At 31.6% G+C, this 18,714-nt stretch overlaps 2 protein-coding genes across 3 annotated transcripts; one reads left to right on the top strand and one right to left on the bottom strand.

Annotated features, from left to right (window-relative positions):
- Positions 1–153: 153 nt before the first annotated feature.
- LOC107174102 (pickpocket protein 28-like) lies at positions 154–14,330 on the bottom strand. 2 transcript variants are annotated; one of them, XM_015524923.2, is made up of 10 exons: positions 14,119–14,330; positions 12,460–12,675; positions 12,296–12,398; positions 11,270–11,436; positions 10,228–10,441; positions 7,952–8,222; positions 1,189–1,254; positions 959–1,103; positions 774–874; positions 154–696 (listed from the first exon to the last, which is right to left on the bottom strand). In XM_015524923.2, the coding sequence occupies exons 1-10, from the start codon at positions 14,295–14,297 to the stop codon at positions 542–544; spliced, it is 1,617 nt and encodes a 538-aa protein (XP_015380409.2). In that variant the 5' UTR covers positions 14,298–14,330; the 3' UTR covers positions 154–541. The 2 variants fall into 2 exon arrangements, with proteins under 2 accessions (XP_015380409.2, XP_089080805.1); XM_089224679.1 differs by lacking the exon at positions 14,119–14,330 and adding an exon at positions 12,931–13,037 and having other exon boundaries at positions 7,931–8,222.
- Positions 14,331–15,584: 1,254 nt separating this feature from the next.
- Positions 15,585–18,369, top strand: LOC107174096 (gamma-interferon-inducible lysosomal thiol reductase-like). The gene is made up of 5 exons (XM_015524915.2): positions 15,585–15,870; positions 15,967–16,101; positions 16,317–16,490; positions 17,731–17,889; positions 18,012–18,369. The coding sequence occupies exons 1-5, from the start codon at positions 15,727–15,729 to the stop codon at positions 18,102–18,104; spliced, it is 705 nt and encodes a 234-aa protein (XP_015380401.1). The 5' UTR covers positions 15,585–15,726; the 3' UTR covers positions 18,105–18,369.
- Positions 18,370–18,714: the final 345 nt, after the last annotated feature.

Here is an 18,714-nt window from a genome sequence, read left to right as displayed (position 1 = left end):
ATCATAAATATTATAGTTTGATATTATGTTTTAGGATATAAAATTTAAAAAAGTATGTTTTCATTGAAAACTTACAAATAAAACAAATAAAAAATAGTAAGATGTAATTTATTTAATTCAATTTCAAATTAGAAAATAAAATATTTTCTCAAATTATAATAGTTTGCTAATAGTTTTTAAGTATTTTTTGTAATGAGTTTCTAACGTCTACAAAAATGAAAGTATATATTATATTGCATAAGATGTTGGTGTTATGAATTTTTTTTTTTATTGAACTTAAAAACATCAACAGCAAATGCAAAGGTTATTAGTTTTTCGTTTAATAGGTACATAATGAGTGATTTCTAGAACTAAAATTATACAATTAATATGGTGTTAATTATGTGTGATTTCCACTAACATCAATATTATGGTTATAGTTGACAGACATTTTAAATTATATCGTATAGGTCTGTTTTTCTTAGGAAACCTAACATATTTTGAATTTTTATGTTGTAGTATATAATTGTATATAATTAATATTACTATTTTAGGATCTTTTTTACGATTCAATGATAAAACTTGGCATGACTTTTGATTTAGCCTTTCTACGATTCCTATGGTCAAAATATAATCGTATCACAAAAAAATATAAGATTTCAAAGAAACTGATTATGCTGCAACCAAGAAATAATCCAAATAAGCCGCCTATGTTACCTGAAACATTTTTTTAACAAGCAATAAGTAAAGTAATAGAAAACAAAAGTATTATGTTCATAAATAATTTCACTTACCTAATAGTTCATTAAACGGCATCAATGGAGTTTTTTGTATATCAAATACGGATTTTTTTTTGAAGAAAACCATTACTACGGCTGATTTTTCAGTAAGAACTCTACGTAAAATCAGAACAACAACATTACAAAAATAATTAATTTTCATTAAATTTTCAATAATAACTTAGTAAATTATTTATTACAGTTTTGGTTTTGTTAAATTCGTTGTCCAGTTTCTAAAAAAATCCACTGTTTCATAATTATACTGAATATTCGTACACGATGGCAAACAATTACAATTTTTAATGTTATGTGACATGTTTTGTGTTTTATTGAAAATCGAATAACCTGAAACTCGCGTATTATAATAATGTAGGTACCTATAATAAAATATTATTATAGAAGGTATAATAAAATAAAATCCAAAATTCACCGATAGTCGAGGACACTCTAATACATTCTAAACTTTCAGTACCACAAACCGGAACTCCAAGATCTCCTGTAACTTAAACGTTATAATATCAAAACTCACAAATATTACAATATAATATAATATAATCATTTTCAAATAAATCGATTGTTTTTTTTTTAGAGATTAGTAAATTGTTATTGCTTAATTATCGCCCATTTGGCCATTACTATGAAAAAAGAAAAAGAAAAGCTGGTTAGTGAGTACCTACTGCTCTACTGTATATATTAGGTGTCTATAGAGATTCACTGTAGGTAATAAATGTTTTAAATTTTAATTCAATAATATCAAATCATTATATACGAAAATCGATTATATGCAAAAACGAGCTGTCGGCCTACAATATTACTATAAGTATTTGAATATTTAATGATATTATTGTGATTAATGTAATTTATTTTGCTGTAAGGCATTAGTAGGTACTACAATAGGCTAAATTTTTTTTTTTTTTTTTTTTTTTTTTTTATTTAAAATTAAGCCGCAACAACAAAGATTATTGGCTGAAGTTAAATTTAACATATGGTGATAAAGGAGGGATATTTATACAATTCAAGCTTGGGGTGTGAAGGTGTGTTTAGATTAAGTTATATAATTTAGTTAATTTTAAAAAGGTAAATATCTTCTGAGTGTTGTCGGGGTCAGGACCAAGAGCTTCGTAGAGATTGTCAGCTAGTTTGAGGTTGACTCTAACATTGTTGTGTTCACGGCAGAAGCATATGATGTGTTTGACTGTAGGTGTTTCGCCGCATGAGAAACAAGGTTCGGGATCCGTTTTAGACATTAAGTGTTTGTGGGTTAACCATGTGTGACCGATTCTAAGTCTATTAAGAATTACTTCTTGACGCCTGGTAAGTGGAGTGGTTGGCCATGGGAAAATGCTGGGTTTGATTTCGTTTAGTTTAGTACGTTGGGTTGACCAGGAGTGTTGCCAATTTTTTAGAATGTGATCAGTAATAAAGTTTTTTGAGTCTTGCAGAGTATGTGAGCCGATGATTAGAGAGTGAGGAGATGAGATGGACTGTTTGGCATATGCGTCTGCTATCTCATTTCCAGGTATGCCGATATGACTAGGTATCCATATCATGGAGATAGTCTGTGCGTTGTTTTGGAGAAATGATATCTGGTTCTGGATTTTTTGTGAAATGCTATTAGGTTGGAAGTAATTTTGGATGCTTGTAAGTGTACTAAGGGAGTCGCTTAGTATAATGGATTTGTTTATTGAGTCCTGTTTTATAATATCTAATGTATGGGAGATAGCCAAGGCTTCGGCCGTATAGATTGAACAATAGTCAGGGAGCTTGAGCATTCGTCTGGTTTCACCGAATGTAACTGCAGCGCCTACGCCGGCGTCTGTTTTGGATCCATCCGTAAAGAAGAATATGTGGTCTTGGTATCCTTCGAGAATAGCTTGTAGTTCACTTTTATAAATGTTAGGTGTAGTTTCGCTTTTCGGGAGGAAAGATAACTTGAGGTTGATGTCAATGTCCATAGTCCAAGGGGGAGTAGTCGGACATTCATGTTTAATTAAGTCAGAGAATTTGAAATTGGAGTCTCGTAGTTCAGTTCTGATGCCGTGGTGGATGTCTAGGTTGTTCTGGGCTCGTCTTGCAGATAGAAGCATGATGTTTTTTTTTCTTATGAGACTTAGGGGTGGAGTATAAGAGATGTTGAGCAAACTGGGAATTGGACTCGATCGGAATGCTCCGGAGGCTAATCTCAGTCCCAGGTTGTGTACGGTGTCAATCATTTTTAAGCTGGATGGTTTAGAATTGAAAAAGAGGAAGGATCCGTATTCTAGCTTGGAAAGAATGAGCGATGTGTATATTTGTTTAAGGGTTGTGGAGTTTGCTCCCCAAGAAGTGTGAGCTAGAGTTTTGAGGATATTCATTCTTAGCATGGTTGCTTTTCGGAGATCTTTAAGGTGTGGGTTCCAGGTATTTTTGCGGTCGAATGTGATTCCTAGTATTTTAATTGATTTTGAGGTTCGTATTGGGATGTCATTCATTCTAATGTCTAATGAAGGATATTTTTTAGCTCGGGTGAATGTGATGCACTGAGATTTAAATGGGGAGAAACGGTATCCTGATGTCTCGGACCATGCAGCAAGTGATAATATTGTGTCTTGTAGATATGGTTGTATGCAGGATGAGTTTTTTGCTGAACACCAAATGTTTAGGTCGTCTGCAAAGAGAGAAGATTTTACTGGGAATTTGATTCTTTCGCAGATGTCGTTGATGGCTACAAGGAATAAGGTGACTGAGAGAGTGGATCCTTGTGGTACTCCATTTTCTTGATTGAAGATTGAAGAGAGATGACCGTTAATTTTGACTTGGAAAGATCTGTCTTCTAGGAAATGTTTGACAAAGATCAGTAGGTTACCGTTACATAGGATTTTTTGTAGTTGTTCGATTATCCGGGGGCGCCATGTGGTGTCGTATGCTTTCGCTATGTCGAGGGCAACAAGTCCCAAGGCTTGATTGGTTTCTAGGGACTTAGTTATGTCTTTTTGGATTTCATGTAGACTGTTGTATGTGCTCCTGTGCTTGCGGAAGCCATTTTGTTGAGGGGAAAGATAGTGAGTTTTTTCGAGAAACCATCTCAGTCGCGAATCGATGATCTTTTCAAGTATTTTACACATTGTATTGAGGAGAGATATTGGTCTATATCCCTCTGTGCTAAATTTGTCCTTCCCTGGTTTTAAAATCGGGATGACGATGGCGTGTTTCCAAGATTTTGGGATTTGTCCGGTATTCCATATTTTATTGTACAGGTGGAGGAGGAACTGTATTGCTGATGCGGGTAGGTTGTGTAAGAAGCTGTATGGGATTTCATCAGGTCCGGGAGAGAGGCTAGAGCATTTGGAAAGGGCCCAGTTTAGCTCCTTAGCGCTAATGGGGATGTTTAGATGGTGTTGATCCTGATTTAATGGGCTGTAGTTGGGTTGGAGCAAATGCTGTCTACTGGTCAGGTTATTATTAAGAAATGATTCATTATAGTTGTTATCAGAACTGTTCGAATAGAAATGGTTACCGAGAAGATTAGCAACCTCGATTGGATCGGTGAGGAGAATGTTGTCATTTAATATGAGAGTCTGTTTTTCTTTGCTGTTGCCACGTAAAGATCTGATTTTGCTCCATACAGAGCTGGGGTCGCTTTTGGAGCCTATGGTAGAAGTGAAGTTCTTCCAAGAGGATGCTTTACTGCGTTTTACGAGGAATTTTGTTTTTGCACGGAGTTCTTTTAGGCGTATGTGGTCCTCGATTTTTCCCGTTTTTTGGAACCGTTTTAATGCGATATTCTTTTCCTTAATAGATAGCTTGATTTGGGGGTTCCACCAAGGAACTTTAGGATTGTTTAGAGTGCCATTTGTTTTTCCAATTGATATGTTTGCTGCATTAGTTATAGAATTGGTTATGTGGGCAACGTCATTTTCGGTCGGACCATCTGGAGGAGGGGGGTTTGTGTTTACGTAGGCTTCGACTAGTTGGGAGAAAAGATTCCAGTTGGGATTTTTGAGTTTCCATTTGTTGGGAGATGTAGGCGAAGTTGCTTTGCTAGAAAGAAGCTCGATCTTGATTGGGATGTGATCACTGTCGTATATTTCGGGAAGAGTTGACCATGAAGTGCGTTGGGCAAGGTTTGAGCTGCATAATGATAGGTCAATCGCTGAGAATTTTCCGTTCGAGGGATTGAGTCGTGTGGGTTCGCCGCTATTAAGTAGTATTATGTTATCAGTCTCGAGGACTTTTTCGATTTGTTTTCCCCGGTCGTCGGTTTTGTCCGATCCCCAGCTTAGGCCGTGACTGTTGAAATCTCCCAGGAGGAGAAAGGGGGGTGGAAGTTGTTGTATTATGTTCACAATATCAGTGGATTTAAATAGTTTTTGGTTCGGTATATAAATATTGCAGATGGTGATGCTAGACTCGAGCTGGATGGATGCTGCCACCACTTCCAGAGGAGATTGGATCTGGATTTGGGAACTTGGATAGTCAGATCTGACCAGTATCGCTACTCCTCCGCTAGCTCGGTTGCAGGCTGTTCTGTTGGTTGAGAAGATGTTGAAGTTTTTGATGGGCGGGGTGAAGGTATTGTTGAGGTTGGTTTCTTGTAAACATATGATGATTGGGTCGTGTTGTTGATTTATTAGTTTAATATCATTAAGTTTTTTGACAAGGCCGTTAATATTCCACTGTATTACATTTATGCTCATTGTATATGTTATATTGTTTGTTATTTATGATTGATTTTGTGTGGGGTCTGTTGGTTCTTCGGGCATTAATTGGAATAATAAATTGCGAAATTTAGTTAGTTTAGTTTTCATTCTGGAGTTTTTTATCATGACGTAGGTTTCTTCGATTATTGCCATTAGTGTACGTAATTCGATGTTAGCTTCTTCGCATAGGGAGCGTATATTCATGGACTTATTTGAAGAGCATTCAACCAGGTACTTGAATTGGGTGTATGTTATTGGCAGGGGATTTTCGTCATGGAATAATTTCTGGGCCGGAATGAGGGGGTCATCGGGGGTGTCGTCGTCAGTGATTGATGAAGAATTAGACTGAGATCTTATTTTTTGTTTCTTTTGTTTTTGAACTGGTTGCTGGGCTACTTTTAAAAGGGGGGTTGAAGGGGGGGACATTAGGGATGAGGTGTCAGATATGGGTCTTTTGTTTTGAGTATTGGTCTGCATAGTTAGAGGTATTTTTTCGGTATTAGGCGGAGCTTGGGAAGACGATATGATGTGTTGTTCGTGAGTATCTGATTCCTTGTTTTCCATATTGATTTGGGCGGGTGGTATTGGGGGTATATGTTCTTCATTGGTGTTCAGATTGGTGTGTTGAACATCGTGTTGGGAAGTTTGGCTTTCTGCTTGGTCAGGATCGATGAAGGGTGGTGTCAGATCGCTTGTTGGAGTGTCTATAACAGTATTTTTGGAAAATGTGGTAGGAGGAGCCGTTTCGGAGATAGTAGAGACATTCTTTTTGCAGGTCTGAGCTGTGTGACCCGTTGTCTTACATGTGTAACAAGTAATCGTGTCATCCGTGAAAAAAATTCTGAACTGAGACTGATTATGGTTTAAGATCAGCGACCCAGGGAGTTTTATAGTGTCTTCGTGCTTGATATATATTTGTCTACGGAAACTTAGAATGTGTTCGTAGCCATCTAGGTGAATTCCAGCTTTAAGGAAGTTTATTTGTGATGTAGGTGATATACCCAGATTGTTTAGGGAGTGGAGTATTACGTGATTGGGTATGGACGGGCATACGTTAGAAATTACTATACGCTTAGCTGGGTTTAGTAGTCGTCGTATTTGTATTTCTTGACCGTTTATAATTATTATTTGTGTTTTAGACAGAAGGGATTCGAGAATTTCTTTACTGGATAGAAATATGCAAAATCTATTGTTGGAAATTCTGGAGACGAATAGTATATTTCTAGGTTGAACAATATGTCCAATGGCTAAAATATAATCTTTTTGTGGAACTCCGTCGATTGAATTGAATACTATCGCTTGTTCTCTGTTAGGAGTGGTCTCCTTTGCTGTGATGCTAGCGAAGTTATTGTGATTATCTGTATTATTTATATTGTTGCTGGTAATCTGACTGGTGTAATTAACGTTATCGGCGTTAGTTGCGGTCGAGGTAGTGATGACTGGGGGAAGAGGAGGGCTGACGGCGGTGTTCTTTTCGATAACGGTCCGTTGCGATATTAAGTTGCGCGTATTTAATTGGTGTGTTTTGGTTGAAGGTAATGTGAAATTTTTGGTATTGGTAGCAGGTGAATTTGTGGTTGTTTTTTTGGGAGAGCGTAGGGTGTTTGCTCTGTTGAGGTTTGATGGGGGGGGGGGGGCATTTTGCCCGATGTGTTTCTGTTCATTTCGAAATTGCCGAAGATAGTTGGGTGTATAATTATATAATAATCATATTACCTGATATCGATGCAATGAAATGTGACTGGGGTTTTGCTATCGAAGCTATAAAAGCGCACTCGCGGTAAGATAACACACGTGTTGCTCTGTCGAGTGAGGAACACGTACTGACAATAGGCTAAATTATTTGTTGCCAAAACATGGTATATAAAATGTATTGATATACTCTAAAAGTTTCATATACTCTCCAGTAATATATTTTGATTACAACAAAATAACTAAGCCGTTGTTCTTTGTTTTAAAATGGTAATTTCGTCTAAATTTAAACTTAAAATGTCTGCAAAAATAACCGTGTTTATATATTGTTTAGATTGTATTGATATATTGACATATCGTTTAGTTATTACAGTATGGACTATTTATGAGAATCCTTGATTTTAATTTCAATTCTTAGCTATAAAAATTGAATGAATGTAATTTTTGGGGAATTGCCTCTCTTAGTCAATTTTAAGACCATATTGTCCATATTCTAAGATTAATTAAAAATACATTAAATGTTATTTTAAAAAAATCTAGAGGCGGCCGCTTCTCGATTACCCCTTTCAGCACGCCACTGAACTTTTGTATTAGAAAAAATGAAGTGGAAGAAAATTTAAGCATTTTTACTGTCCTTAAAGATGACGACAGACACAAATAAAAAATAAAATACATATTGTTATAAAATCAACACATTGATCGCTCTGCTTTGAATCTAATGTTATGTATAAAGTTTAAACTTGAACATTAGAAAATTTGACTAATGACTCGTTCGAAAACTTCTACTAATAAAGAGTATACCTATGTGGTGTGCATACGCACTTGGTTGGAAATAAGCATTGCAACCGCATTCGTTAAGCGTGTTGTTGGCTCTACACTCGAGTTCGCAATTGTGAAGTGTGTAGATCTTGAAAAACTTCAGTTTTCTCTCGTGTTCAAAATAACAATTTCGAAGTTTTGGGGTCCAATTTTTGATTTTATGCGAGGTATGTATTATATTCAGTGACAATGCGACGGACAGCAAACTACTGCCGGTGACGTAGGCTGTAGGTTGAATTCCGACTGGAACATCCGCTGGGCTATGCACCAACAACTGCAATTAATTTTAATATTTTTGGACAATGGACATCCATTTGTCCATATAGGTATACCTACATATGGGAGCCAAAGCGATAAAGCCCTGTTAAAAACGTTACTGAAATAGTGGTCGAAATGTTATCAGAAGATACTTCCCATGAAAAATCCCATACTATATTTTATACTTCACTAATTTTATACAGGGTGTCTGGTGAGGATATACCATTAGCTGTAGAGGGGGACTCGCCGCTCGGATAAAACAAGTTTTACCGTTATGTTTATCAACTAAAAGAATTATTAAAAATCACTAAATTAATGAAGATAAAATGTTGAAACGCCAAAATTTTCAGCAAAATAAACTCTATATAAAATAAGAAACTTTATTTTAAAAAAAAAATTAAAAAATTATTTTTCATATTTTTTTACCAACCAATTAATTTAAATTAAAAGATAAAATACATAATGTAGCTCTTATCTATGCGAGTCTAATAAAACAAAACAGATTTATGATATATTTACTATCTTAGAAGATATCGCAATGGGTAAATTCTCGCGGGACACTGTATGTTACTATTTTCATCCTTTAGCTTATTTTTTCCAATTATCCTTTAAAAAGTCGAGTGTTACCGCTGGATTGCTACTCACCTCACGCATTCACAACAACTGTAAATTCAGCCCATATGCTTATTGTAACCATTATTACAGATTGTATATATTCTAATAAATGTTTAATGTTTTTGAACATTTTGAATTTTTATTCCTTTTCCAAGCATATATTTGTTTCGAACCTCTTCGAAGACTTAACTTAAAGGTAAGTATGCATAATTAAGCTAGGTATAGTCATGGTCGTGCGCACAAATGTATAAAATGAATGGTGTTTTCGTTACACCTCAAATTTATTTTAGTTCTAGTGAGTTGGTGAATATTTATTTTGTTTAAAAAGCTTGTGCACATGGTATGAACAATTTAAAAATAATGAATTTTTAATAAAATAAAAATATGAATACTCAATGTTGACTAAACGAAAAATAATAAAATTATTTATCAATGCAAAATATCTAAAATAAGTCTAGGTTTTATACTGACCAACGTACTTGCATGGTGTGACGTACAAATTCAAATATAACAATAACCATCATATATATTACACATTGGATAACTATAACCCTTTTTTATATAGTACATACTACATACTACATGGATACAAATGCAAAATGGATTATTCAGAAACTTACTACAGTGAAACACTTCAGATAACAGATAACTTTACAGTCAATCGTATTACTGATACGAGTAAGGTAAGAGACTTAAAAATAAAAAAAATTTTTTCTTCAAAAGAAAGGTGCATTCTTAGTTAATTCCATTCCTCTTAATTTTAAAAAGTTTGATTAACCCTATATAGTTTACGTATATCTATAGACTATTGGCCTATAATACTAAACGACATTTTATACTTTATTATATTTTATACTATTATATATGATACTCTATCATATAATTAAATAATGTACGACAATACGAGTTAGGGGCGTACTCAGGAATTTTCAATGGGAGGGGGGGGGGGTTGAACATTTTGTTTTTTGTCACCGGGACTTATTCAAATTATTTTTAGAAAATTGCTGTTGTGAATTATATTATATTGTATAAGCAAGAACGCACAAAAGTGCATCAGTTATAGTGAGGTCATGGGGTTCAAACCCCCCTCCCTTGAGTACGCTCCATATTTTTTATAACCTGCGCTGCACCTTTCACTAGTATCAACGATAGGTAATAGTGTGCCATAAGAAGGGAAATAAGTTGGTTGCTCATAGTTCTGTCAGTCCATTTAATAATGATGTGTGTTGTACCACACACAAAATCCTATTACGCACACCTAATATTTAATATATATTATGAAGTTCGTATATGTCGTTATTATAGTATACCTATAGGTATTAATAATTGTATTATACGTAGGAATTATATAATAACAGTAAATAATAAATCAAATAAACTAAACGATAGTCATCGATATACCATACCGTCAGTCCAGATTCTTTTTTCGGACAGTGGTCTCCTAAATTCTTGTTCGTCAAATCAAAGATCAACCGAACCGCATTGTCAGAGGTGTCACCGGTCACTCTCCACGGCACATCGAACGGGGTCACGTTCCGGCTGTAACCAATTTCAGGGGTCCAGGTGGTTTGGTTTTTCTTCGCTAAGATATCGGCTTGTGTCAAGTTCAAAAAAGACGTTCTATATACACCGGACATGCAATAATATTATATAGTACATTAATTGTACACAATAATATATTATTCAATATTGGAATTTAATTGTGTGCGATCAATCTATTCTAGGTATATATACATATATACTATATAGGTAGTTCAGATACGGATTCATTGCACAGGAGGGAGGGGGAGGGGGTTTAACAATTTTGTTACAACACAAATACAATATACATTTATCATAAATACAGTATAATATAAAATCAATGGTAGTATCCAGCGTAACACAGACGTCTCCAGACATTTTTGTAGTGAGGGGCAAAAGGGGCAACCTAACCTAACCAAATTGGCGCGTTACAGGTAATGCTTTGGAAAATAAATTTAAAATTCCTCCCCCCCCCACCCGAAGACGCCCATGCCCAATAATGGACAATCATATGTCTTTTAGAAGAGAGTTAAGTCTTTTGGGACCGCCCCTGATATTATGCTCTATTCAGGATAAGAATGCTCAAATTCGTGCATAACTACATATATATATATATATATATATATATATATATTGAGCCACTGACAATAATCTTATTTATTCTATGAAATATAGTCGTATGAACTATGGTAATAGTATGAAAGTATGAAGCAATAAACTACATGCTAATATATGTACTAAGTAATAATAAAGGTACATATATCTATATAGGTTAACCTTAGGCACTTAAGAAACCTTCCATTGGTTCAGTTATCAGTAATCATTCCCGAATTCAGGCATTCTTATCCTGAATAGTGTGCCTATAGACTATAGGCTATAGTTATGTTATAACGATGTATGATGTACATACACGATTGTAATACTTACGATTTGAGATAATTATCGTGCAACAATTGTTGATGAGGAATCATATTCAGTGAATAACACAGACCATATGACGTTATAATTGGTTGGACATAATCACAAGGTGAGTAGATTTCGTCTTGAATCCAAAATATTAATGGAATCAAATTTTTACAGCCAGTCTTGTGGTACTTGAAATTGAAATGAAACACATAAGTATTATCCTGCTCTTATTTTATAAGAACAACGGACTTTATATTGTATTTTATTTATATAGCTATATACCTATTTGAAATTGAATGCGTTTAAAATCCCCATAACTGCACTGATATTGGTAAATAAATATATTTAAAATGTGATTATTATCTTTGATATTATGTGATAGAAATGTTATTATGAATAACTGAAAATTTATTTTTAAATGTTGGTTAATTCATAATTGATCTATTTACTTGGTTATTATATAGTATGGTTGATAACTAAGAACACGCATTGATGTTTTACTGTACATAAAATATTTCTTAACATATTTTATTTTTGTATTATGCCGTATACGATTTTACAATTTTAATCATGGTATAATTATTGCACTACTATAATTAGAATACGTACATAAATACATTTTTTAAACCAATATAATATATAATAATTTATTAGTGCAATATAAATTCTGTAAAATCATTGTATTACCTATGTATTTTTCCTAAATTAACAGAGATCAGTTAAAATCTTGTATACGAATACTTGCAATAAAAAATGAAAAATTCTACAAATCGCCAAAAAAAATGTGTTGACAAATTCACTTTAAAAATATTTTAACTGACTTATTTACCTATTGGCTATTACTAATAAAACACATTTAGTATACTTAAAATAGAGTAGCGTTTTTGTATCACCAAGAAAAAAAAGCAAATACATCAAAATGCTGTATTGAAATGACAACATTTTTGAAAAAAAAAATGCTGTTAAATAAAATATTTTCATAGAAAACTGATGATAATAATGAAATAATGAAAATAGAAAATAAATTAAATCTAAAATTTGTCTAACCTGAATCACGTGGTCCCAAGTTTTTGAATTAATAATTTTTAATGTCACGTTTCTACGAAGTTCAAACTTATTGCACAATAAATTTATGACATCTTCGGTTTCTCTAGAATAAAAAATGTTACACTTACAGTGTTAAAGGCGATCACTATAATTATTATTATTACTTATTAAATATGTCGTCTCCAAGTGTCCTATTGTCGATATGTTGAAGCTGAATATCACTACAGAATGTAATTGCCGGAAATGGTAGGTCCCATATGCTATACTTATTGTTATCCAACGTCAATATCGTTCTACTGCTCAACCAATTGCCGTATAATTGATAAATTTGTAAACCGCATAAGGACATAACCAAAGACATCACTCCGCACCAGAAAACCCTAGAGAACCAACAACGTTTTAAAATATTTACCTCTTATAATAATTATAAACCTAATATAATGTGAAATTATTTTCATATATAAAAAACAAATAAAAGACTCGTTTTTTACTCCATTTATTCGTGTTTATTCGAGTTCGATACGATTAGGTGGCTCAATATATTAATGTTCAATATCAACTTATTTGTTTAAAGATTTTGTTTTTTTTTTATCAAGAGCTTGATTTATTGTATTTTAAAAACTGTTGGTATTTACCATTTATCACTCAGTATTTCAATAAAAACCGTTTTCATTATTTTCCCAGTTTGACCGTGGTTTCGACTTATTGTTACAACATGACTTACAAGGTTAGCTCAGAAAGCAAAATAATAAAGAAGGTATATTATAACAAAAAAAAAAATACTGAATAATATTATTACGAGTTGTAATAAACTTAAAAATAAAAGAGTGATAAGAAAATAATTGTTGCAAACCACATGATTACATTAAATACATCTAAAAATACAAAAACAGATAAACAAATTATAAATGTATACACATCAATATTTTTTATAATTATATAATATAACGTTATGACTTGCGATATTAACATGAAACAATTGGAATTATTAATATTACCAGTAAAATCAAATCTTAAGCGTTTTAACTTAACATAATGTCATAATCTAATATTTAAAAAATTATATAATGTTATGAACATATTATAATTATTTCATAAATAATTGTTCTTATCAAAAATTATAGATTGCAATAAACCTAAATCATATTTTCACGTCACCCAAAATATAGTTTTTACTAATAAATTGATGTTAAGTTGATTCACCAAGTTACAATAATATATTAATATTAATAAAAATACAAGCTACAGTTTTGATTTTATAGAACAGTGTGATTCAACATAATGAATTCGTATTCTATATTATTGTGTTTTATTATATTTCTACTATTACCTATATTCTAAGTATTTTCAAAATGTCAATTCATATATTAAACGGCTATTTAAACTAGGTATTCCCAATAGGTTTCAGTGGTGATTAATTTCATTAGCTCACAAATTCTTTAAAAAGTTTTGAATTAAGTTACAAATATTATAATCTATTATAAAATTAATTTTATAACGTTAAATTTGATAAACGTATAATAATAGGTGTGCAAATCATACTGTTACTTGTTAGATATATGATCAATAATAATCATATTTTTTATTTTAAATTCTTATAAAAAGATACTGACATTTTTTGTGGTTATGCTTTTATAGTAATAATTTTTATTGCTAATTATTATCATCACATGACACATACACTATATATTATATTATTGCAGGTAGTACAAAATATGGTAGGTATAATATAGCGGTAGTTGAAGTTGGTTGGTGTGTTTTAATTTTTTTCAATAAACCTTAAATTTTCGATATTCATTTGGTTATTGGATATTTATATTTACCTTTCCAATAGAGGTCTTCTGGGTTCACCCAAATACATTATGCCATGTAAGCTCGTGATCGACGAAAATTCACGTAAGTAATTACTATTAGGTATTAATAAAGATTTAATTTTTGAACTCTTCGCATTAGACCTACGACGGTGCCTTTGAATTACAATTTCCCTATGAGTGTTGAACATTTTTTAAACAAATATTGACACCCCACCTTTACAGCTAGAAAACCATCTTATAACTGGAGCTTTTCAGTGCTCGTCGTATAATTTTATGTTTAAAACGACAATTATTAATAATTGTTACATGTCAATTTATTTACGTAGAGTCAATAATGTCACAAAAATGATTCGTTTATTTTATAACGACATCATAACTGAAAAACAAATCATTAGCAAACTTGTATTTACATTTCTTTACATTTGTACCAAGATGGTTGTATTATTATTATAACTTCAATAGTCGAAATTGTCACACTCGTTTCATTCATAGAATTTCTCCGAATCTCGAGTGGTTGATGAAAGTATTCGAATGTCGAGTAGGTCCTACTTAAGTCCTATTTTCCGTTGAAAGTACCAGCAGGCAGCAAAGAAACATTTTTTTCATGCCACAATTATGAAATATGGTGTAGTTCTAGAGTTTTAACCCCATCTGAAATTCTTTCTTACTCAAAACAAATTTTATTTACTACCCTAAGCAATTAACAGATTCATTTTTAATAGATATAAATGATAATTGTAAAATAACAATAGCATCAAGGAATCTTATAGTTTTAGTTTTTTTTTGGCTGATTAAGAACATCACTAAATGTCTGCCATACGTAATTGTATCACATGGAAAATTATAACCTGAAGAGGTTCTATAAATGACTACACTCTATATTATTAGTTTTAACCAATTATTTAAATACTGTTTAGAAAAAAAAATAATGTAAACGAGGATAAATCCCCCCCCGTGGATTTGCAGTTATTAATCTGGTAAAATCTTAATATCTCGCGTTTGCAAATGTTTATGTCGAGTTGGTCGATAGAGAATAAAGAAATTGTTTAACCACAGTGTAAAACATAATATTATATAGACACTCTCATAAATGCATAGTACCCTGCACCTATTAGTTGCATTTCTACAGTCTTGAATCCAATTCACCTCGTACAGTTGACTGCGGAAAAATAATCGATTAATTTCGACATCGTGTTCATATTATTACCAATAAAATATTGTACATGTATAGTGGCAGTAGGTATATGATTATGGCCTTAATTATAATGGATACGTAATCTAATGCACAATAGTTTTTATTATAATTACCGTTTTAGATAAAATAACATCCGATTTTACAGGAATAGGCAGTCGCAATATAATGTTTTCATTACACACACACGCACACGATAAATTATTATTATTATTATTATTATTATTATATGCATAATTGTAATAATATATAAAGTACAATGTCTCGAGCAACCATACCCACTCACACGTATTGTATATAGATAAACGGACGAGAAACTTTCGTTGTGTGGTTATATAGGTGCGTCTAAAACGGCCTTACAATCATTTAATAATTTTACCGAGTACGACTGTAGTTGTGTAGGTCGTAATAAGATATCTTTAGAAATGATTGCTAGTACTGCATTTTCCGTCATATTTTTATTAGTAATAGTTACTAAAACTAGTACGATGGATTTAGCTACCGCCAAAAAAGGGTTTGTAAAACCCTTGTACGACGCGCCTCATGTCGACAATCAAAATTCCGTGCCCGTGAGTGAAACAATAAATCCATTACTGACAATATATTGCCGTTTTCTTTCAAGACAAAAATAAAATATTAATAAAGCGCGCGATTTTTTTCCTCAGAAAATAACTATGTCAATATACTACGAAAGCTTGTCCTCGGATTCGGTGGATTTGTTTAAAAATCAAATAAGACCAATCTTGGCGAAATTTCAAAAATATGTCAACTTTGATTTCGTGCCTTTCGGTAATGCTGACGTAAGTGTACTTATATATACTTGATATTTTAATTTACAAACTATTTATCCCGATAAATGTTTGAAATAATTATATTATATCACATAATATAATCTTTTGTTTTTATATACTCGTATATCATATATGCAACTAAAAATATATATAATATATATTTAAATGTATTGTACAAAACGTATTCATTTTAATATATTATATACTAATGGTGACCGTTACAGAAAAAATTATTCGAAGGAAGATGGTTTTTTAAATGTCAAAACGGACTAACTGAATGTATGAAAAATAAGTGGCAAGCATGTAGCATTCATGTACTACCATCCAAACTGCAATTATTGGCTAATTATTTGGTATGTTATATGAGTTCTACAGTTGAAACACATTCAGGATATCAAGTAAGAATCATATTCGCATTTTTCATATGAAACTATTTTATAATAATTTATACTAAACTCTCGTTAAAATAAAAATTATGACACCGATAACTTATTAAAATAGTGATTTATTTTAGTTGGTCAGTGAAGTTTATATTTATATGTTATTGTACTCGTATGTAGTATGTACAGTGATACATTTTAGCTTCATCTGGTATAAATCGTAAAAATCGGTTACGATCTTAAATTTAAACCATTTGAAGTAAAACAATATTCGTATTAAAATTTCATAATTCTTAACCAAAATAGGATTTCGGAATTGAATTAATATTCTAATAACTATTATATTTTTAGAATTATATTTATGATTTATTTATTATTATATAAAATAACTGTTTAAATATTCAATAGGTATACTGTTATCTAAATGGAACCTTCTGTCTCGCATATTATATCACTATTATCTATTGCAAAAGATTTCGTTTTAAAATCATGGATAAATGACTTGTAAAATGCATAAAAAGCAACATGTCTAATAAATATTTACATTATCACTTAAAGTGAAATGTACCGATAATATATGTTTAGCATTGCGACGTGAAATAAAATGTGTGAAAACATATTTGACTAACAAATAACAATTCAAATTACACTTAGGAATTATCAGGGCCGGCTCTAGCTTTTTCAGCACCCAGCACAAGTATTATTTCGGGGCCCTTTTTCTTTCTTTTTAAACATAGGTATAAACAGACAACCGCGAGCCGCCTGTACCGTCGCACTCATCGATCGTATCTAATGTCGGTCTTAGACCTCATCTATTTAATAATACCATAATATTATATGCCCGCCTTTAAAAAATGTTGATTTGGGTACAGCAAAATTCGAAAAACTATTCTTACTTTGACTTATTAGTATTATAGGTATATATAATGAATTAATGAAATAATGACCAAAGTAAATATTCCACAATTTACATGACTAACTAGGAAAGAGAAAATAGTTTAATAATGATTTTAATTTTCAAGTAGATGAGATTATTATGGATTGAAAATAAAACCATTAAATTCAATAAACATTTCGTGATAGATAACCTGCTGCATTATAACTATATAAATGAATACGATGGAACAAAAAAGGTCATTCGTAGCGTAGTAGCATGTACCTATTTCAGTTATATAATATAATATTATAATATTAACGTTTCATGCGACTTACACTTATTTGAAAATATCATTTGTTTTAAATTTCGTATTAATTTTAGTGTACGAGAAATATGGGCTTGTACGACGATTATTACGGCAAGATAAAGAAGTGTTTTATGAACAGACAATTCAGCGATTCGTTAATGGTTCACTACAGCAATCGTACACAGACCGTTTTACCGCGTTCGGCTCAGATTCCTTCTATTGTTATTAACGGAGTGAGTCCACGACAAACATTTAATAGTTTGATAATCACAACCGTCAACCGATTAATAATATAAATCATCGTCCGAGTAACCAAGTCCGTAAGCCTTATTAATACGACTCTTTTCCATTTCAGGTGTACAGTGAAATTGAACAAGACGACGCAAAAAATAATTTGGGAAACGTTTTATGCAAATATATACACCCTAAGGTTGTTGGGTTGTGCTAACTAATTGAAGAAAAACAACTTTAAACAATTCAATATCCGTCCAGTATAAAAAAAAAGTATTAATAATATGATGCTACAAGTGTTATTATTAACTTTTTTGTTTTTTAACTCATTTTTTATGGTTAAAAATAATACTTACATTGTACTACTACTTTGTGAAATGTAGGTATATTATAATTTGGTGTATCATCATTAAAAAAAAAAATGCAGGTATGTTATAATATTATTTTATGTACATTTACAATAAAATTTTATTATAACTATATATATATATATATATATATATGTATATATCATATTTTATTATAACCTTGTCCTTATCTTGAAAATACATTTTGAGTTCCGTAACTTTTTATATTACTTTAACATTCGATAAAGTTAATTAACAAAATATTTCTTTGCGATAACAATTATATTTATTCATAAAATATTGTTTAATTATCAATATTTGAATTGAAATCTATGTATATTTTATTTTTATTATTAATAAAGAGTGAAGTAATCATACATAAAAAAAAGGTTTTTTGAATAAAAATTTACAAACAAATATATTTTTGAAAATGTTTAATATTTACTTCTTCAGGTACCTATTTACATTAAATAAAAACTT

This window comes from Diuraphis noxia, unplaced genomic scaffold (genome assembly GCF_037042655.1).
Source record: "Diuraphis noxia isolate RWA-SAM2 unplaced genomic scaffold, SU_Dnox_SAM2 contig0003, whole genome shotgun sequence".
In the NCBI taxonomy this organism is placed as follows: domain Eukaryota; kingdom Metazoa; phylum Arthropoda; class Insecta; order Hemiptera; family Aphididae; genus Diuraphis; species Diuraphis noxia.
The sequence above is the reverse complement of the archived record's forward strand: the minus strand, read 5'-3'. Positions and strand labels throughout refer to the sequence as shown.